Source organism: Erythrolamprus reginae, chromosome 1 (assembly GCF_031021105.1).
Source record: "Erythrolamprus reginae isolate rEryReg1 chromosome 1, rEryReg1.hap1, whole genome shotgun sequence".
Lineage (NCBI taxonomy): Eukaryota > Metazoa > Chordata > Lepidosauria > Squamata > Dipsadidae > Erythrolamprus > Erythrolamprus reginae.
This window is the reverse complement of record NC_091950.1, coordinates 327,165,733-327,187,853: the sequence shown is the minus strand read 5'-3', so window position 1 is coordinate 327,187,853 and position 22,121 is coordinate 327,165,733. Positions and strand designations below refer to the sequence as shown.

Below are 22,121 nucleotides of genomic sequence, written 5' to 3'. Positions count from 1 at the left end.
AAATGAAGTCTGCAATGCATGGTTTGCCAATTTACAAAGTAAATTAATGACTTTCCTGTGACTTTTGGTCTGATCGCACCTTGTTAATTTAAGCAATGTTACTGCCTACAAAAATGTTGAGAGATGCATTGGAGGCTGTCACTTTTGGTGACCTGTCCCTGGTGCAAGAATGCCAACCTTAGATGATATTCTAGAACACATTGGAGAGTTTGACTTGTATCAGAAAAGAGCATTTTTTGTCCTGTGTTTGCTCTCTGCTGCCTTCACACCCATCTATGTAGGTATCGTTTTCTTAGGTTTTACTCCTGAGCATCGTTGCCGAACAGCTGGGCTACCTGAATTAACAGCCAGATGTGGCTGGAGCCTTAAAGAGGAGCTGAATCATACCCTTCCAAAGGAAGAAACTCATGGAGATGCTTTCATTAGTCAATGCCAGAGATACAATGTGGATTGGAATGTATCTGGGCTCAATTGCACAAATCCAATTAATTTTTTCACTGCTGACAGCAACGTCAGCCAGGTTCCTGTCGTTGCATGCCAGGATGGTTGGCTTTATGATTTCCATGGATCATCCATTGTGACTGAGGTAAGATCCTTCCAATAATCATAAATTGCTTGCTACAGTAGGCGACAAAGTTAATGTAAAGAGCTAAGCCTCTGCTAAGCCTTTTTGGCCAGTGCAACTGGGAAGGACACCAAAGGCTCTTCTCTTCTCCAGATGTTATTGCCTCCTGAAGTTAGACAGATGAAAGAGCAGACTAACTCTCTCCCAAGGTAGATCTATTTTCCATATTATCTTTTAGACATCAAGCAAAGTATGTACTATTCATCTGAGTTCAAGCTTAACAATCACCTTAGAAAAGCGGGTAAAATCAAGCACACGATGACCCCCATACAACCACAATTTCAGGATCAATTACGGCTATAAATCAAGGACTATCTGTAATGAATAAAACATATTGTGATTAGACTGTGGGTTTGACCCTGTGCACCCTGTATAAATAGAAACATAGAAACATATAATATTGATGGCAGAAAAAGACCTCATGGTCCATCTAGTCTGCCCTTACACTATTTCCTGTATTTTATCTTAGGATGGATATATGTTTATCCAGGCATGTTTAAATTCAGTCACTGTGGATTTACCAACCATGTCTGCTGGGAGTTTGTTTCAAGCATCTACTACTCTTTCAGTAAAATAATATTTTCTCACGTTGCTTCTGATCTTTCCCCCAACTAACCCTTGTTCTTGTGTTCACTTTCTTATTAAAAACACTTCCCTCCTGGACCTTATTTAACCCTTTAACATATTTAAATGTTTCGATCATGTCCCCCCTTTTCCTCCTGTCCTCCAGACTATACAGATTGAGTTCATTAAGTCTTTCCTGATAAGTTTTATGCTTAAGACCTTCCACCATTTTTGTAGCCTGTCTTTGGACCCGTTCAATTTTATCAATATCTTTTTGTAGGTGAGGTCTCCAGAACTGAACACAGTATTCCAAATGTGGTCTCACCAGCGCTCTATACAGCAGGATCACAATCTCCCTCTTCCTGCTTGTTATACCTCTAGCTATGCAGCCAAGCATTCTACTTGCTTTCCTTACTGCCTGACCGCACTGTTCACCCATTTTGAGACTGTCAGAAATCACTACCCCCAAATCCTTCTCTTCTTAAAGTTTTGCTAACACAGAACTGCCAATACAATACTCAGATTGAGGATTCCTTTTCTCCAAGTGCATTATTTTACATTTGGAACCATTAAACTGCAGTTTCCATTGCTTTGACCACTTATCTAGTAAATCTATATCATTTGCCATATTACAGATGTGTAATGTAGTATGTTCATATTACAAATGTTCTAAAGAGATTTTTTTTTTTTAAACCCTTGGATGTTCAATGGGAAATAGAGGTGTGTAAATGTATTTCAGAGAGGACAAACATCAGAGAGGGAGACATGAGACAATAATAATAGCCTTGAAAGAATTTGGAATTAAATGATAAAGATTCAGACTTTGTCATGTTTAGAGGAGACTCGCTGATCACAACAGGACAACTTAGACATGCTAATATAGTTTTAATTTATGAGATTTATGTCTTAATGTTAATATCTATATGCTATGGTTAAGTGCTCTGAATATTATTTACAGCAAAAAAGGATGGGGGGAAAGGAAAGATATTTTTGCTATTATGTCTTAAATTTAAGGAGAAAGTTACTTTTGTGTAAAATATTTGAAACATTTGGATGTACTTTCTCTAACCAGCATGCTTCACCTTTTCAGTTTAACCTGGTGTGCAAAGATGCCTGGAAACTGGATCTATTTCAGTCATGTGTGAACGTGGGCTTTTTTCTTGGTTGCGTAAGCATCGGCTACCTGGCAGACAAGTGAGTAAGATTTTTCCATGTTAAAATGTAGCGTTTAATGTTTCTCTGTTACAAAAAAAAGGGGAAACTGCAGAGTCATTCTTTAGAACAAAGTTGCCTTCTGTTGGAAAATTAACACTTTGAAAAAAATGTTGTATTATTTATTCAGCAGGTGAGAATATTTGTTCTCGGAGTTGGCCCTTAGCCGCCCTTTCATTAGGTCTAATGAGATTCTATGCAATCTAATGTTACTTTGTTAAGGGAAAGTCCATCCAGCCAACAGGAAATTCTAAGAAGACCTGAAGAAGAGACATGGGCATGCCACCAGCAATAACATACTACACTGCACTGCCTCAAGTCTGAACATAAATGCCCTTTGTTCTCAATCTTTTCAACATCACAGCACTCTGGAGCAAGAGGACTGCTTTAAATTAATGATTGAGGTTTTTTTTAATTGTCTAGAGTAGTGTTTTTCAACCAGTGTGCCATGGCACAGTAGTGTGTTGTGAGACATGGTCAGGTGTGCCATGGGGATATTAAACAAACCACGGCCTGCATGCCAGATATGGCCCGCGGAGGCCATTTATCCGTCCTGCCGCCAGCCGCCTCCATCCAAACATAAACATTCCCCTCACAATCCCTCCAGCTATCAGCGACAGGAAGAGTGGAGGCACAGGGAACGCTCACTGACCAATCATCTTCTAGGATTCATCCCGACCACTAGTGATGAACCAATAGCAGGCCGCCTCTCATCCACACCCAGGAAGGTCCCTGTTTGGGCTGCTGCACACTTGTCATTGTGTGGCCGCGGTGAGTAGTTGAAGCTGCTACCCACCCCAGGTCCCGATTTCTAATCCTGGTCAGGACTGGAGGTAAATGTTATTTTGGTTGGTGATGTGCCTCAGGATTTTGTAAATGTAAAAAATGTGCCACGGCTCAAAAAAGGTTGAAAATCACTGGTCTAGAGTTTCATTGGCAAATAATTCCATGTTTTCAATAACGGCAAATACAAATGCTGTGACAGTGGTGCCCGCACATGTCTGCCCAACATGTAGCAGAACATTTTGTGCCCATATAAGCTTACCGGCCACTCGGGGACATATCATGTACAGCCACAACCCATTAGATGTAAAGGTCCTTCTTGAACATCACTACTAGTTTTTTCTCATAGAAACAGAAGATTGACGGCAGAAAAAGACCTCACGGTCCATCTAGGCTGCCCTTATTCTATTTCCTGTATTTTATCTTAGGATAGATATATGTTTATCCCAGGCATGTTTAAATTCAGGTACTGTGGATTTACCAACCACGTCTGCTGGAAGTTTGTTCCAAGCATCTACTACTCTTTCAGTAAAATAATATTTTCTCATCATTCCTATCACCCATTTCCTTCCACGTATGACTGTATGACTGTAACTCCAAGTAAATCAAACTTCTGTGAAATCAAACTGTCCATTTAGGAAGCAACACTGATTGACAATCAATTTCACATGCTGTTGTGCACATTCAACTTTGTACAGAAAAACGTATTCAATGAGAATATTTCATTCATTCAAATCTAGGATGTGTAATTTGAGTGTTCCCTTTATTTTTTTGAGCAGTATATTAGAAAAGTTTCTGTTGCTTGTATCCTTAAGATTTTTATTAATATTGATTGTTTCCCCGTTGCTTATTTGACCCCTATGACAATTATTAAGTATTGTACCTCATGATTTTTAACAAATGTATCTTTTCTTTTATGTACACTGAGAGCATATGCATCAAAGACAAATTCCTTGTGTGTCCAATCAAACTTGGCAAAAAAGAATTCTATTATTCTATTCTATTCTATCTCTATTCTATTAATACTGTTCACCTCCCTTCCACTTTTCAAATACATAACAATGACTGTAATGTTTTTTCTCTCTAGGTATGGCCGAAAACGGTGCTTACTAATTACCATCCTAATCAATTCTATCTCCGGTGTTCTGATGGCTGTTGTCCCTAGTTACACATGGGTAGTGGTTTTTCGCTTTATACAAGGATTAGTCAGCAAAGGAGGCTGGTTAACAGGATATATCTTGAGTAAGAGTGTTGATAGTTTAAATATTTAGTTGATACTGGACAATACAGGGTTATTCAAAAAGAAAGAAACAATTTCATGACGCATTGCTTCAGTTCTCAAGCATCGCCATGTAATGAGTCAGTGACCATTTGAAAGAGGACTTATCTAAGTTTTGAATGGTAAAAGATTGAGTTTATGTTCTACCGCTATCCACTAACCTCGATGACCTTAAACACTGAATAACAACAGTGATCAACTCAGTGGATTGTGATATGCTGATACATGCCTGGGAGGAATTCTCTTATCGCATTGATGTTGGTGGTGGTCACATCGAACAATTGTAAGACAGGAATTAAAAGTTGATTATGAGTAGAATACTTTTGACTTGGCTGGAGTTTTGATTTACTTTTCCTTAATAAAATACTGTGTCATGAAATCAGTTCATTCTTTTTGAATAATCCTGTATACTACTATATTTTAAGCATGCTCCTGACCCTACTCTTAAACATTGATTAATTAAAATAAAATACAGTGATCCCCCGATTATCGCGAGGGTTCCGTTCCAAGACCCCTCGCGATAATCGATTTTTCGGGATGTAGTGGTGCGGAAGTAAAAACACCATCTGCGCATGCGCGCCCCTTTTTCCATGGCCGCACATGCGCAGATGGTGGAGTTTGCATGTGGGCGGCGGGGAAGACCCAGGGAAGGTTCCTTCGGCCGCCCAACAGCTGATCTGCTCCGCAGCGCGGCAGCAGCGAGGAGCCGAAGATGGGGTTTCCCCGTTGCCCAGGCAACGGGGAAACCCCATCTTCGGCTCCTCGCTGCTGCCACGCTGCGGAGCAGATCAGCTGTTGGGCGGCCGAAGGAACCTTCCCTGGGTCTTCCCGCCGCCCAGGCAAAGGGGAAACCCCAAGATCGCTTGCCGCTTGCCCGTTCACCCGCCCGCCCGGCTGCTCGCTTGCCCGTTCACCTGCCCGCCCGGCCGCTCCGCTTGCCCGTTCACCCGCCCGCCCGGCTGCTCGCTTGCCCAGTTACCCACCCGCCCGGCCGCTCCGCTTGCCCATTCGCCCGCCCGCCCGGCTGCTCGCTTGCCCGTTCACCCGCCCGCCCGGCCACTCCGCTTGCCCATTCACCCGCCCGCCCGGCTGCTTGCTTGCCGCTCGAGAGCAAGAGGGGGAGAGATAGAGAAAGAGAGAGAAGGAAAGAAAGAGATGAGAGAGGGAGGAAGAGAGTGTGAGAGAGGAAGAAGCAAGATAGAGAAAGAGAGAGAGAAAGAAAGATGAGAAAGGAAGGGAGTGACGTCATCGGGTGGAAAAATCACGATATAGCGTTTCGCAAAGATCGAGATCGCGAAACTCGGGGGATCACTGTAATTAGTATTTCCATCTAATAACCTTGGCTAATGTTTCATTATTGAATTAATAGCAATAGCATTTAGACTTATATACTGCTTTATAGTGCTTTCCAGCTCTCTCTAAGCGGTTTACAAAATCAGCATATTGCCCCCAACAATCTGGGTCCTCATTTTACCCACCTCGGAAGGCTGGAAGGCTAAGTCAACCTTGAGCCGGTGGTGAGATTTGAACTGCTGAACTGCAGCTAGCAGTTAGCTGAAGTAGCCTGCAGTGATGCATTCTTACCACTGCACCATCCTAGCTCTTTAATTAAAATTTAAAATTTTAATTACTTTAATTAAAATTAAAAGTTGCCATATATGTTTTTTCATTATTTCAGAACCAATAGTAGGTTTTGCTAACAGGGAAAGCTGCTTATTCATAGAAGATGCTTTTTACAATTAACAAAGGATATGTGAGACATAGGAATATTTGCAAGGAGAAGTCAAATCAAGGTGTTGGCCACAATTCTGCAATCTAACCCTACCCTTCCTTTAAAGTGTGTTATGACATACATTAAAACGGAGTGGTGCTCAGGTCACACAATTGTGGCCAACATCTTGAATATTTTGATTCTCTTGTGGACCGCTTTGGTTGGGATGGTGTGCACATTTTAACCTTGGGAAGGTTCATAAAATTCCAGGAGTATACTGAATACATTTGATGATGTCATAGAAAGGTATGCTTCACCATTTTATAGAAACTGAATTTTGAATGATGAATAGTATCTCATACATTAAAAAGCAAAAACTTTCCTAATTGCACCCTACACGTGGAACACTAAAACTGAGCTCCTTTATGATGATGATGATGATGATGATGATGATGATGATGATGATGATACAGTACTATGTTTAATTTCCTCTGTCCTTTCAAAGTTGCAGAGTTTGTTGGTCTGGACTATAGAAGAACAGTTGGTATTATTTATCAAGTGGCCTTCAGTGTTGGACTCCTCGTGCTTGATGCTCTTGCTTATGGAATTCCTCACTGGAGATGGCTTCAGCTTGCTGTCACATTGCCAAATTTCTTCTTTTTGCTCTATTATTGGTAAGTAAGGCTGCTCTCCTAATTAAAACAGGGAAAAAAACCCAACCAAGAATACAAAATAAAATATTGTAACCAAGAAGAAGCTTTGGGTAGCTGTTTCTTAAATTGGGACCTAACTAGATGCTTTTATTTTTTTCCAGGAAAAAGGCACTTGTTGCCAGATTTGCTTTGACAGTATCACCCAAATTTAACATTCCAAAATGTTAATCTGGGGAGGTATGTAATACTTTGGATCAGGGGTGGGTTCCTACTTACCTCACTGCCGGTTCGTTTCATTCCACGCTACATGGGCAATTGTGCATGTTCAGTGGCAAAATATTTTTTTAAAGAAAAATTAAAAGCCAAAAACAAAATGCTGATTGCATGCACAGTGCCAGAAACCTGGCTTCTGTGCATGCTCATATGAAAAAAAAAATTAAAAAATTAGGGAAAAAAATTCAAATAAAATCCGACCAGCACCGACTGAGCTGGATCAGTGACATCTTTGCCCAAACTGGTCCAAACCGAGAGGAACCCACCTCTGCTTTGGACTCAGGACATGAAGAATGTTGTAGCAATTATCTTTAAAACAGCTGCATTTTTCTTGCAGTCATTTGATAGCTTCAGAGAGCAGCTGCATGATCCTATGAAAAGTCATGGTGGCAGATAGGAGCTGTGTTCACAGTTCTGTGCACCCCAAAATATATTTTTTGAATTATTTTTCAAGTTAGTATGCTTTAATTACACAGGTCTACAAAAATATTTTTTGTAATCATCGCAGTTGAACTTGTACTTTTCTGAATTATTTTTTTGTTCTGATTTTAAAAACGTATATAGTTTTTCTGCAGCAGGTATACTTTCCTTGGGGCAGCATCATTATATAAGGTATAGGAAATATACTGGCGGCAACATTAAGAAAACGGTTACACCGGTCTACAAAAAATTTTTTTGTAATCATCGCAGTTGACCTTGTACTTTTCGGAATCATTTTTTGTTCTGATTTCAAAAAAGGTGTAATTTCCACGGAGCAGCATCATTATTACAAAGTATAGGAAATATACAGGTGAATTAAGAGAACAGTAATTTCCACATACATTAAAAATATAAAAATAACTTTATGTGATAGAGCAAAACTAAGCCTATTTTTGGAATCAGCATATCAAACTCCATAAAAGAGACATAGTATCTTTGCTGATGATATTTTTGTGTTGACCAGTGTTATGAAAGGCCATTGAAGATTTGCAATATTAATCCATGTGAAGATCTTAGAAAAGAACAGTTGTGTTGTAAGAGTTGAGTTTGAGCTGGCTTTCCATTTGTGGAAGTTTTGTGTCCTACCTGGGTAACATCTTCAGTGGTATGATTTTGGGGATGTGAGATTTGCTGCTTACTGTGGAAACTGCTTATATGGGAGTGGATTGTCTATGCTGCTGCATTTTATTGCTTTCTCTGTGATGGCTGGGCCACTTTTGTTATACTGATGTGGTGCCACCTAGTGTCTTCTCATGCAACTATCAAACAACAGCCAGATGAGCAGCAGATGATACTGCATGAACATTACAAGAACCAAATAACATGTCTATCACTTGGTAAACAGCAACTCTCAACTGCATAGCTCACCCTATTACACCCAATCCTGGTAGGACAGACCACTATACATTCCCTAGATCAGTGTTTCCCAACCTTGGCAACTTGAAGATATTTGGACTTCAACTCCCAGAATTCCCCAGCCAAATATCTTCAAGTTGCCAAGGTTGGGAAACACTGCCCTAGATAACCAACAAACCTCATTTTTCCAAAAGGAGATATGTCAGGCTCCAAGAACTAAGAAGGACATGTGGTGAGTCTTTTTTTATTTTATTTTATTAGAGTTGAAAGGGACCTTGCAGGTCATCAAGTCCAACCCCCTGCTCAAGCAGGAAATCCTACCCCTCCCCAGCCAGATGACAGTCCAATCTCTTCTTGAAAATGTCCAGAGTTGGGGCGTTCACAACCTCCACTGGTTGATCACTCTGACCATCAGGAAGTTCTTCTTTATTTCCAGGTTGAAACAAGGAGATGTCTTTATTGTTCCACACAACCTTACCAAACTAAAGCAAACTATACCCTATATGAAGCATATGCTTTGGGTACCATTAGGGAGAGACTATCTTCACCCTGTTTCTCTCACATGAACTAACTGAACTAGGTTGCTGATTACACCTCTGAAAAGCATTTCCTCCAGACTACATCCCATAAAAGACATGGCCTTGATGGTCAAACCCAGTGAAGGGCTACCAAAATTTTTACTACCAAACTGTCTGCAGGATGCCCTGCATTTTCTTTCACCTTTCAGTGCAAATTGAGTGCTCTGGGATGGAGCTCCATTTTCGCTACCCCATTGCGCGCGCCCCCTGTCCAGGCAGCAGCCCACCCCTGGTCAAGCCCAAACAATTCCTGACACTCCAACCCTGAATAACATATTGATAGACCTTGACTTATTATCATAACTGAGCCCAGAACTTCCATTGTTAAGTGAGACAGTTGTTGCATGAATTATGGTCACTTTTATCATCATTTTGTGTTATGGTTTGTAAGCAAATCACCATAGTTGTTAAGGGATACACCTGGCTGTCAAATAAATCCAACTTCCTCTATTGACTTTATTTGTTGGAAGCCAACTGGGAAGGACACAAATGGTGATCATATGACCTCAGGACACTACAACCCTCCTCGCCTTTCATAAGAGTCTATGCCACCAGGCTTGGGGTCATTAGATACTGGCCGATGAATGTATGGGGAGCTGGTTGATTGAACTGATACGAGTGTATTTTAATTGGTTTTCAGGTTTTTAGATTTTAACTTTAATTAATTAATTGGATTCAATGTACCTTGGTTTTTGATATGTTGTGAGCCACCCCGAGTCTTCAGAGAGAGGCAGTATATAAATCTGATTAATAAATAAATAAAATAATCCATTGTAAATGCATGTCGGAAAGATTCAAATTTTGATCACTTGACCATGGGGACTCCCTGATATTTGTAAGTCATTTTTTTCATCACTTTGAGCAGAGTTTAACAGATATTTATAATTCAAGGGCTACCTGTGTATTTTCAATCTTCACAAAATCCATGGTGTTACAAAAAGGGAACTTGGACCAGATACTGCACACCTGCTACAAAGAAGATGAATCTTATTTCTGAAGTAACATTTCGGCCGACTTAAGCCAAGTCCTATGTCATCTTGATTTTGTGTTACTATCAATGTTACACAGATATTGTACACTGCTTTACAGGTGCCTTCCAGAATCCCCAAGATGGTTGATATCCCAGCAGGAAACTGACAAAGCCCTGAAAATTATTAAACGTATTGCCAAGGGGAACCAAAAGAAGCTGCCACCATCCATGGAGGTAATCCGAACTATCTCCTTGCAAAGCTATCCCAGGAGTGGTGTGCTGTGCAGATAATATTCCGAAATATGGACTTAGCATCTCACTTGTTAAGCCAGGATTCTGGACAGAACTTGTAATTTTCAAAATACTCTTTGCAGACATATTATTATTTCACTCTACTGTGTCTTGTGAGTAGGCATTGCTATATATTATTTAGAGCTCCTTGACTGGAGAATGCAGAATACATATAAGAGCAAATAAATAAGAAGCTCAACATGTTAGTAACTCCAAAGCAAAAGTTATCCCAACAAAATTGCTTCCATGTGGACATCACCATGAACAGCATGGAAAGAGCAAAATAACAAAAACAAGAATAACCCTGGTTATGTAAGACATTTGTACAAGGAAATGACTGTAGAAGGAGGCTGATGGGACATTATTTTCCTCCCTAGGTTTATAAGAAGTCTCTGATTTCTGCTACTCTAGACTAGACTAGACTAGACTAGACTAGACTAGACTAGACTAGACTAGACTAGACTAGACTAGACTAGACTAGACTAGACTAGACTAGATTAGATTGATGGCGAACCTATGGCATGTATGCCACAGGTGGCACACGGAGCCATATTGGAGGGCAAATGAGGCTTTGCCATGTTTCAGCTGATTTTTTCCTCTGATACCCCCAGTGGCAAAAAAAGTTGTCCAACAGACAAAACCGGAAGTTAAAAATACACTTCCAGTTTGCCGTTGTGCTGGGGTTTTTTGCATTCCAGAGGGTTCAGGGAAGTTTCCTGAAACCCCAGAGTGCAAAAAACAGCACAATAGACAAACCAGAAGTGTGTTTTCCAAACTTCCAGTTTGCCCATTTGGGCATTTTTTTCACCTATCAGGCTTCAGAAAGGCCTATGCACAGTGAAGAGCTACCAAAATTTTTACTACCATGCTGTGGGCGTGGCTTATACAGGATGCCCTGCATTTTCTTTCAACATCTTTCAGTGCAAATTGGGTGTTCTGGGGTGGAGCTCCATTTTCGCTACTCACTGCATCCCCCCCCCCTTGTCTGGGCAGCAGCCGACCCCTGCCTGTGCGCAACGTGGGCAGCGTGGGAATGTTCATGCGTGGGGGGCAGGGAAGTGGTGTGAGCACTCCTTTTGGCATGCAAACCAAAAAAGGTTCACCATCACTGCCTTACACCATTTCGGACAAATGGTAGTCCAATCTCCCCTTGAAAGTCTCAAGTGTTGGAGTTCTCACAACATTCGCAGGCAAGCTGTTCCAGTAGTTGATCGCTCTCAATGCCAGAAAATTCCTCTTTACTTCTAGATTGAATCACTCTTTGGTCAGCTTCCATCCGTTATTCCTTGTCTTTTTATTTTTTATCTATTTTTATTTATTGGAACTTTGACTTTACTTTAATTGCCGTCAGTCAGGAAATGAACATGGAGAACAGATACACGTTTGCATTTTGAAATAGGGCACATTTCTTTCCTTTATGGCTGACTAGTGTGTTTTCCATGTATTTTTTTTTACTTTAAAAAATTGAAAAGCTAAGTTCTCCCACCAAAATCTGATACCGTGATTTCAACTACCTTCAACATTGAAAAATTGTGTGTTTTTCCCCTAGAAACTTCAGCCTGAGGAAGAAATAAGCGATAAGCCTAACCCTTCCTTTATAGACCTGGTGAGAACACCACAGATAAGGAAACATACATTAATCTTAATGTACACTTGGTAAGAAAGCTCTTTTTTTTTAAAAAAAAAGGTCCAAAAACACCTCCATGTAACTGACTAGCTCAGGGGGAGGCTGCAGAAATAGTAAGAATGGCAATAGGAGATTGGAAGAGATTGCATTGAAATCAAGGATAGAATCCATCAGAAATGTCAGTGGTTTTCTTTTTTCATTTTAAACACCTTTGTTGTTAGTTGTGAAGTCATGTCCAACCTATCGTGACCCCATGGACAACATTCCTTCAGGCCTTCCTGTCCTCTTTCATCCCCTGGAGTCCATTTAAGCCCAGTGACTCCATCCAATCGCCTCATTAACAACTTATTTAATTTAATTCACTGCTACTTGTTTAGCTTTTGACTGTGGAATGGAAAAGGTTAGCCTTTATTACTTGAGGAGAATGTCTTGATTCAATCTTTCTTCATGAAGCCAATCCATTTTCTCTCCCAGCCACAATTTCTGAGAGGAATGCCTACACTTAAAGGAGCTCTTTAGTTACTTGATTGGATTTGCACACTGTAGTAAGCCATTGTTTGCTTAGCTGCAGTTCAGTGATTCATCTCAGCAAATTTAATATTCTAGGCCAGGGATGTCCAACCTTAGCAACTTGTGAATTCCAACTCCCAGAATTCCCCAGCCAACCAGCCAGCCACTCTCTATTTTGGGAGTTGAACTAGTTGCCAAGATTGGATTCCCCTGTTTTAGGCCACAAAAAGTGCTTTACAAATCACAGTGTAAATTACGTTCACCCAATAATATGCTATGCCAAAATGAAACAAATCACATTATGGCTAAAAAGGTGTGAAGCAAACCTGCTTTTATAGTGCAATGTATCCTGGCATGAATATTGACAGGTAGCCCAGGTATAATTCATATGCATTAATTCTCAAACTTTTTGGCATTAAACTACAGTCAGGGTTAATTTCAAACTACCGGTATATAAGAGACACTTTTTTACCCTCCAAAACAGAGTGAAAACCTGGGTGGGTCTTATACACCAAATGTAGCCCCACTTAGCCACTCCCATCCTTTGATCTCTGCCTCCCAGAAATTTACCTCTTTGCAGCAAACAGCACAGAGCCTGATTAGCATAAGCAATTGAGTATCAGCCTCCCGACAAACAGCTGATTCAACCCAGGCAAGCCATGTGCTAGAACTGAAAGTGAAACTAGCTTCAGGGAGGCAAATTGCTGAGAGGTCGGACTATGGCAATGTTGGACTGCTGAAACTGCAAGGAGGCAAGTCAATAAATACAAATGTCTATAGAATGTTCAATTTATTAGACTTATATTTTTAAAGACTGCTTTATTATTTTTCTAGACAACTTAACAGAATGAAGAAGCTTTTTAAAATAAGTGCTTGATCTGAAGAGGCCCAGTGCTATTATATCTTCTTGTAAATACCAGAAAATAACTACACTTCCAGAAAGCTACATCAGACTTAAAGATCTGTAAAAGTATAATCTGAAATGTAACAGTGTCCTGTTTAGTATTAAGATAAGGCAGCTGAGTTAAATCCTGAGTTAGTCATGTTTGGAGAATATCTATTTAGATAATTGGGAGGAGTTAGTGTGACTACATTTTAGAAAACTTTCTGGCATTAATATATATTGTCATAATGTACATTTCTCCAATTTTTTTGCTATTTCTCTGGGTCAGACACAGATGCAGAGAAATACACATCAAATAGTGTATATCATCTGTGCTGTTTGTTATTTAGCAAATTGCTGGGAGGCAGAGGCCTTTTTTCCTTGTTTTCCTCCCCCAAACTAAGGTGCATCTTATACTCCGGTGCGTCTTATACTCCAAAATATGGTGTCTTACAGCTTTAGAAAATGGTGTGAGGCAATACAATACAGGACTTTCTGGATGTGTAACTCTTTGCAAACCAAAAAAACCCCCATCAACAACCCTGGCTTCATCTAGTTCTACTTCTTTGCCTAGGTTTAGCAGCGCTGCGGTGTATCAGGGCCTCATCATGCATCTGGGAATTGGCGGAGGCAACATTTACCTGGACTTTTTCTATTCTGCTCTTGTGGAATTCCCTGCTGCCATCATACTCATAGTCACAGTGGACCGCATAGGCCGCCGTTTTCCCTGGGCTGTGGCAAATTTTATGACAGGAATCGCCTGTCTCGTTACTGCCTTAGTTCCTGAAGGTGAGTGTTGTAGTGATACATTGTGTGTGCCCCTTTCCCTCTAATCTAGGGATCAACAATAGTGACTGTTGGAAGGAATATCCTTCTGGGTTCAGCTCCACGTGGGGGGAAAGACACTGGATTCATGGAAGTTGCTTGGAAAGAAGCTTTAATGGAGGACAGGAGCACATGGCATGAGCTCCTGAATAGAAAAGGTGGATCGCCTCCTTCCAGATGTAGGGTGAAGAGAAAAAGGAAGGAAATGATGATGTGTCCCTTGGTTTTATGACCTCTGTTGGGCCCCACCTCCTCGTTTCCTGTTCCTGTGTATGTAATGTACTCCGATTGGTGGTCAGACTGTCTCTCTACCAAAATATAATGTATAGAGCTTATACCATTCTCCTTCCTCTCATGGAAAAAGGCAAATAAAATTTGCAGATAATTCTGCAAATGATGTGGTCCAATCAGGAAAGAGATACGCAGACATTTCTTTGTCCATCCTTCCTTCATCCCAATTGCTTCATTAGTGAAATCTAACCTTTTGTATTATACACAGGCAAAATTGCACATACACCGCACATCACCACACATACAATGGCTATTGGGTAACCTTGACTTGTGAAGTATGGACATATGCATAAATGACATGCATGCTCTGGATTCTTTAATTTATTTAGTGAATTTATAGGCTGCCACATTTCATCTGGGCAGCTCAGAGTTAAAACAAAATAAAAACAATGGGGGGGGGACCAACCAGAGTAAAAATGCATAAAAATGACATAAAAATAGGAACTGAGAAGAGTCGCAAACATTCAAACATGTCATGACATAAGCTCACCTGCTGTGGCCTACCCAGGTCCCATGCAGTTTGTCACGCATCCAGAGGACCAGTAGATGATTGTGGCATGACCAGTTTATCCTGTGCACCTGGCACCTGAGTGCAATAGTGAGGAGGGCTCGGTGCCAGAGGCTGAAAGCCAACCAGAGCCTTCTGCACCTCCTCAGTTTGAGCTGAGTGACTCAAGAGAAGAGGAGGAATCTCTGCTTGATGCTAGGGCATGCAGGGCAGCTAGCAGGTGTGACTGGCTCTGTAGGAGGAGGTCTCCTCGTGAGTAGAACTGCAGGCTAATTGGCCACACCCTGAGGCTACTTAAGGCGTAATCACATAGAGTCACTTGCTGGAGACAACGTGGTTAATTAATTATTCCTAGTTTTGCCATGTTCTGACTTTTCTGCTTTCTGAACTCTGGATTATCGCTCTGTGAAAATAATTAGTACCAGGCTGTTGGCCAACCTCTGTGATTTTTGATAACTGCGGAATTAATTGCCTGTTTACTTTGGGGGTTTGATATCGGGCCAGCTTTTAAGAAGAAAAAGTAACATTGCTGACAAAACAACCTTTTTGTTTTGTATGGACTTTCTATCATAGCCGATAAGATGATTTATTTGTAGTAAATAGGATTGTTTGCCAAAATGGTGTGTGCATCATTTCTAAGGGGACCCCTAACTGGGACACAACACTCACCCATGCTATCAGCCCCCCAGGCTTGATGATAAAAGACAGGTTTTTAGTGCTCTGCGAAAGACTCATTTCATTTCAGCATGGGTCTTGGTATGCTCAAGGACAGGCATTACGGCAGAAAAGACCTTCCTCCTGGGTCCTGGGAGACAGCAATCCCATTTCTCTCACAGACAGAGAGATCTGATCATCTGCCAGATCTCATAGACAAGTAGACACCACTGAGTACATAAAGTACTATGTGCCTTTTTTAAATCTAAGTATTTGTATAATATATAAATATTCATTATGTAAGCATTTATTTAAAGAACTACAAAGAAAACAGCAGCTGTTTGGGTCATCTAGATTCTAGAACACGCCAAATCCCGACTACAAGGCAACTTTTTTCAATACAGTTTGGAGGTTTTGTGCCCATGTTTTATCTCTTAATCCCTTATTCCCTGATGCATATCATGTTATTTGAGTACAAACTAGATTTCCTAATTAGGTATGAACACTTCTGCCATTTTGCACCCACCCCACCCCCAGTTATAAAAATAGTATAAAACCAATAACACCCCAAGAAGTTAAAAGACAACATTCAGCTGAGAATTTCGTTCAATATTTTTTCAGATCTCTATTGGCTAAAAATCACTGCAGCTTGCTTTGGCAGGCTGGGTATTACAATGTGCTATGAAATGGTTTGCTTAGTCAATGCAGAGCTCTACCCAACCTTCCTCAGGTAAGTGAATCCTCTTCTGTTACCCTAGGTTGGGATGACCTTTGTTGGGTCTTTCTCGATTGGGTTGGGATGAATGAAGGAGGAATTTCCTGACAGTTAGAACAATTAATCAGTGGAACAACTTGCCTCCAGAAGCTGTGGGTGCTCCATCATTGGAGATTGTCAAGAAGAGATTGAACAGCCATTTGTCTAGAATTGTAGATTTGAACAAGGGATTGAACTAGAACAGTGATGGTGAACCCACGGCATGGGTGCCACAGATGGCACACAGAGCCATATCTGCTGGCACGGCTAGCAGTTGCCCTAGCTCAGCTCCAACGTACATGTGTGTGCCAGCCAACTGGTTTTTGGCTTATAAAGAGGCTCTGGGAGGGTGTTTTTGGCTTCCAGAGAGCCTCTGAGGGATGGGGAAAGGCATTTTTACCCTCTGCTGGCTCCAGGGAAGCCTTTGGAGTCTAGTGAAGGCGAAACACGAGCCTACTGGGCCTACCAGAAGTTGGGAAACAGGCAGTTTCCAGCCTCCAGAGGGCCTCCGGGGGGTGGGGGAAGCTGTTTTGACCCTCCCCCATGCATTGAATTATAGGTTTGGGCACTCTTGCATGTGCAATAGCACGCTTGCATGCTCTTTTGGCACCCAAGGAAAAAAAGGTTCACTATCACTGAACTAGAAAATAGACTAACAATCCTGGATCTAGAAAGCTTAGAACTACGATGCCTAAAACACAATTTAAATATTGCCCACAAGATCATATGCTGCAACGTCCTGCCTGTCAATGACTACTTCAGCTTCAACCGCAACAGCACAAGAGCACGCAACAGATTCAAACTTAATATTAATGGCTCCAAACTTGACTGTAAAAAATATGACTTTAGCAATCGAGTTGTCGAAGCATGGAACTCATTACTGGACTCAGTAGTGTCAACCCATAACCCCCAACATTTCTCCCTTGGACTATCCACGATTGACCTCTCCAGATTCCTAAGAGGTCAGTAAGGGGCGAGCATAAGTGCACCAGTGTGCCTTTCGTCCCCTGTCCAATTGTTTCTCCTTATCTCATATCTCATATATCTTTTATTCCTTTCATATATCTTCTCCTCTGTTTTTATATCTTTTCTTCTATCCTTTTCTTTATATATATTACTACATGTCTATTCTCTTCAATATGTATTGTGTAAATAAATAAATAATAAATAAATAAATAAATAAATAAATAAATAGAAGATCCTCAAGATCCCTTCCAACTCTGTTATTCTTGCTCAAGTAGCATTTATTTATTTATTTATTTGTTTATTTGTTTGTTTGTTTATTTATTTGTTTGTTTGTTTGATTTCTATGCCACACCCTCTCCGAGGACTCGGGGTGGCTCGCAACATATAAAATACACAATGCAAAATACCTTAATCCAATTAACTAATTAAAAATCTAAAAACTCCCCAAAAACAACCATTCCATTCACTTTTGATATTCAAAGCCAGCTTGTGATGCATGCACATTTCCATCCTACCAAGCTCATGAAAGTCTTTCTCAATTCTTTTGGCTTCAAAAGCTAAGGGGAATGGTGCTATCAAAGAAAGCTTAATTCAAGGTTGTCACACTACTGATAACAATAAGGGATTTTTCCCTGTGCTTTTTTTGTCTTTTTTAAAAGAAATCTGGGGGTTCTTGTCTGCTCTTCCATGAGTGATATTGGAGGGATCATAACTCCATTCATTGTCTATAGGCTGGCAAATATTTGGCACGAGCTTCCGCTTATTGTCTTCGGTAAGAATGACCTTTTGTTCTTTTGAGTGATTGAGAATAAGGGCTTCTGTCATAGCAAGTTCCAGATTCCTCCCTGTATCTCAGAAGTATCCTGGCAGAACAGCACAGACTTGGGGGATTTCTGGTCAAACTCTTTTTTTTAAAAAAAATCTAAATTTCAGGGTCATGGCAATGGAATTTTATCTTGTCCTATTAAGCAATTCAGTTTAATCAATGATTTACAGCCTGGTGTTAGAGTGATTAGAGATATCTAGGGAGGAAGAATTACATGGACAGGAATTATGAGGAAAGGCAAGGGGTGGTAGGAATGACCTATCACCTCATAGCCCTGAATTCTGGCATAATGGCCAGTCACAACAATGAAAACACCAATTTTAAAACCAATTTCTCCCTTGCCCTTGTGGGTCAGCCAGAATCTGGCAAATGACTAGAGCAGACTTTGGCTATTCATAAAATAAAATAAAAACAACTTGATGTCATTATTTAATGACAAATCTAATAAATTATTATTATTATTATTATTATTATTATTATTATTATTATTATTATTATTATGTCAATACAACACAGCAAACGAGATCACTATGCTGGATTTCGTATTTTATTATTATTATTATTATTATTATTATTATTATTATTATTATTATTATTACTACTACTACTATTATTATTGTTGTTGTTATTGTTATTAAGAGACCCCATCAGTGGCCAAACAAATCACTCCCCTTAGGTTTGTTTTAAAAAGAAAAGAAGGCTGCCTAAGATTTTTTTCATTGGAAAAAAAGCCTGGATTATGGATACCTGTCTATCTTTCTTTGTACTTGTCTGAAAATTCTTTCCTTCGTATAATTTTGTGGTGATTTTTAAAGGATACGTTTCATCCATATTCTGATTGCTATTTTAGTATACCTAATGAATTGGTGGAGGAAAAAATAATAATGGATGCATTTTGGGAATGCATTTTTTAACAAATAAATGACCGAAAGGCATATTTGTCATGTCACCTCCATGACAGAAGTCACACGTGGTTCCTTTTTTTTCTCCTCTGTTCCTGAAGCTGTCATTGGCCTTGTGGGTGGCGGCCTGGTGTTGCTCTTACCTGAAACCAAAGGGAAAGCTTTACCTGAGACTATTGATGATGCTGAAAATCTGCACAGGTATGGGCCCGTGATATTTCTTAAAGAGGAATGTTTTCTGTTCAGAATCAGAAAACAAGGTTGCATTGTGATGCAGGCTGAATGTTCCTCTCACTCACCTTCTCTAACATCCCCCATAACAGAGTATTAGGAAACAAACTTTATGAGGACACAACCATTGGTTTGGGTGTTGTGATAAAACTGGTCAGCTTTCTGGGATAATACTTTCTAGTAATTTTTTTAAAATCTGGAATATTCTCTGCCTAAAGTGGGCTGGAATGCAAAGAGCTTCAATTAATGTGGGAAATTTGCCAGCCATTTCTCAAAATTAGCTGTGAACAGCCCATCTCTCCTCAAAGCTTAAAAAAATATTTCCCAAGAGCTTCAGGCTTCATCTGTTTCCACCTCTGAAAAACTTTCAGCCTTACATAGAAAAAAAAGGCATTTATTGTTCTGCCGGGCTCTCTGGTAGGAACCTCCCGAAAATTCAAGGGTACAAATTTCAGACACACACACACACACACGTTTGAAAATTCAAAACGATGTCCTTTATCACAAAATTCAAAATAAACTAAGCACTCTTTTTGTATTGCAAAGAGCACACGTCCCAAAGCAACTGGGTAGTCTGTACAATTTCCCTTAAGCAGTCATTAAGTACTTAGCTAGCAGCTGTGAAGACACTTCACACCCCTTCTTCTTCCAACGAAGTGAGACACACACACACACACACACACACACACACACACGTTGCTCTGCTTTGGTTTCAAAGGCGTGAAAAATCAACAAACAAAGTCCAGAAAACAGCAACACAGGATTCCTGAAGAACTGCGATCAGATACTCTTCCACAAAGTCCTAACCCACACACTGCTATTTATAGCAGCAGCCCTAATTACTGGAGCCCCACCCAAACACAGGTGGCCTCTCTTATCTCCTGTAATATGTCCTTACTTGGTCTCTTCTACACTTAATTCTGCGCTTGCGTGGGTCCAAGACGTCTTCTTCCGAATCAATGGAAGATAAGGGAGATTGACTGCCTGGGCTGTGTGCCAAGCCCCCCTCTTCCAAGTCACTCCCACCTTCTTCTTCATCCGAGGAAAGTAAACTCTGAACTCACTCTGTCGGCAATAACACAGGCCTATGACATGTTGAAGTTTCCCCTGCATACACCTCCACATTCCCTGGGGCAGGAGCTGGGCCAGAGCTAACCACAACATTTATGGGCTCTCATCCAGGTCCATGAACTAGCCTAAAACCTCATGCTGCCCGACTGTCCTAGCAGATAATATTAGATCTCCATAACATTATTTTCTTTAGCATCCTAAGACAGCCACACCAAAGTGAAGCAGCATGGGGAACTCTTGAGAAGTTTTCTTGGGGCAGATGTCCTATTGGGGCCCAAGTCTGAGGCCCACATCTGCCCTCTTTGACATATTCATATTTCCTGCAGTGTTCTATGATCTGGCTGACATTGAGACAGTTTGGTAAACTTAAAATAGTCCTCCTTTTTTCAGTCATTAGTGTGAAAGTCTGAAGAAATGCAGGGACATGCAATTCATACAGGTCTAAAGTATTTCTTCCAAATAATTTCCACCTAATGCAAAGCCACTCTTCTTTTTCTTTCAAGAGTAAATTGGCCAAATAGTCATGATAATATATGTACGGTACTTAAGAACTTGGATGAAATGGCTGTGGTTATCAATTCCATTTATTTTATCTGTTCCCATTCGTCTCTTGGTTCCTTTACATAGGCCAGGGAGGCCCAAAGAAAAAATGATTTATCTTCATGTGCAGAACTCAGATGTGACAATGGACTGAGAACAACTGGGTTCCCCACAAATTTCCATGGATGCACAAGGAGAGAAAAGCAAAACAGTGGATACAAACATAACTCTTCATGGGGGCTCTAACATCTTTAAACGTTCGATATCCCTTGCATTTTGTGTGAAGCTATGACTGTGATGCATTCCAGAGAATTCTGTAGTCCTGGCAAACTTTTTAGTATTTCTGAGGGTGATGCCCCTTCAGTTATGTAATCTGGCTTGAATTTGTCATAAATGTGTCATTGAGTCTAATAATCCCAAAATAAAATTAAGGAGCCATAGCTGGAGATACCTCTCATTCAAATGGAAATACCTTTGTGCAATGTAACATAAAATATGACCGAGAAATTGACATTGTCTGAAAGCTTGATTTCAATTTGTTCCTATTGTTTTTTCCTTAACTTTTGTTCTGTTTCATTTATCAGCTGATGTTTTCTGTTTCTCCCACACAAATGTATATGCATTTCATTTTCTTCCAATACACCATGCTCCTAATATACAGATCTCTGTGAGAACTTTCCAGACGGAACCAGCATTCTGGGCCAGGGATCTCCCTTGATTTAGAGGAGAGAAACCAGAGGACACTAGCCAAATAGTAATGCATAGTCTCAAAACATTCACCAGAGTTTCATTTTATTCTGTTTATGTATAGGCAGTCTTTTAGCAACCACAACTGGGACTGGCAACTCAATCATTCAACAAAACAATCACTAAGTAAAACTGCAGCTGTGTTTATGATCTCACTTCAAATTTCTTTTGCTTTACAAGATCATAAATGCAAGGATCAACCATAAAGTTACCTTTTCTTCCCCACCATAACTGCAAACAGTTGTTCAACAAGAAGTACTTGCAGTTAATCATGTGATCCTCTGTCCGTTAAACATTATCATTTCATAACAGCTATTGGAAGCTTCCAGAAAAGGTTAGTACTCAAGATTCCAGGAACAATCTGGGGCTCAGGATCATTAACCTAAATCCATCCTGTGAGTGGATTACCAGTTTTGCAACCCAGAGACCTTTCTGACTATGGCTGGCAAAACCAACTGTTATGACCATTTTTGAAGGAGAGACAACAATTCAGTATATATTTGAAAATATGC

At 40.4% G+C, this 22,121-nt stretch overlaps 1 protein-coding gene across 1 annotated transcript; it reads left to right on the top strand.

Moving 5' to 3' along the window:
• Positions 1–116: 116 nt before the first annotated feature.
• LOC139157243 (solute carrier family 22 member 2-like) lies at positions 117–21,373 on the top strand. The gene is made up of 11 exons (XM_070733802.1): positions 117–586; positions 2,280–2,383; positions 4,272–4,426; positions 6,680–6,848; positions 10,103–10,217; positions 11,824–11,930; positions 13,869–14,083; positions 16,194–16,302; positions 17,952–18,064; positions 19,122–19,221; positions 20,950–21,373. The coding sequence occupies exons 1-11, from the start codon at positions 170–172 to the stop codon at positions 21,014–21,016; spliced, it is 1,671 nt and encodes a 556-aa protein (XP_070589903.1). The 5' UTR covers positions 117–169; the 3' UTR covers positions 21,017–21,373.
• Positions 21,374–22,121: the final 748 nt, after the last annotated feature.

What these genes read in the sequence shown, in the direction of transcription:
- LOC139157243 (XM_070733802.1), top strand. Translation starts at nt 170, where the DNA reads ATGCCAACCTTAGATGATATTCTAGAACACATTGGAGAGTTTGACTTG. An exon ending in GTTAACAGGATATATCTTGA is followed by an intron (nt 4,427 to 6,679) that starts GTAAGAGTGTTG and finishes GTCCTTTCAAAG; the next exon opens with TTGCAGAGTTTGTTGGTCTG. An exon ending in CTCTACCCAACCTTCCTCAG is followed by an intron (nt 16,303 to 17,951) that starts GTAAGTGAATCC and finishes CTTTTTTAAAAG; the next exon opens with AAATCTGGGGGTTCTTGTCT.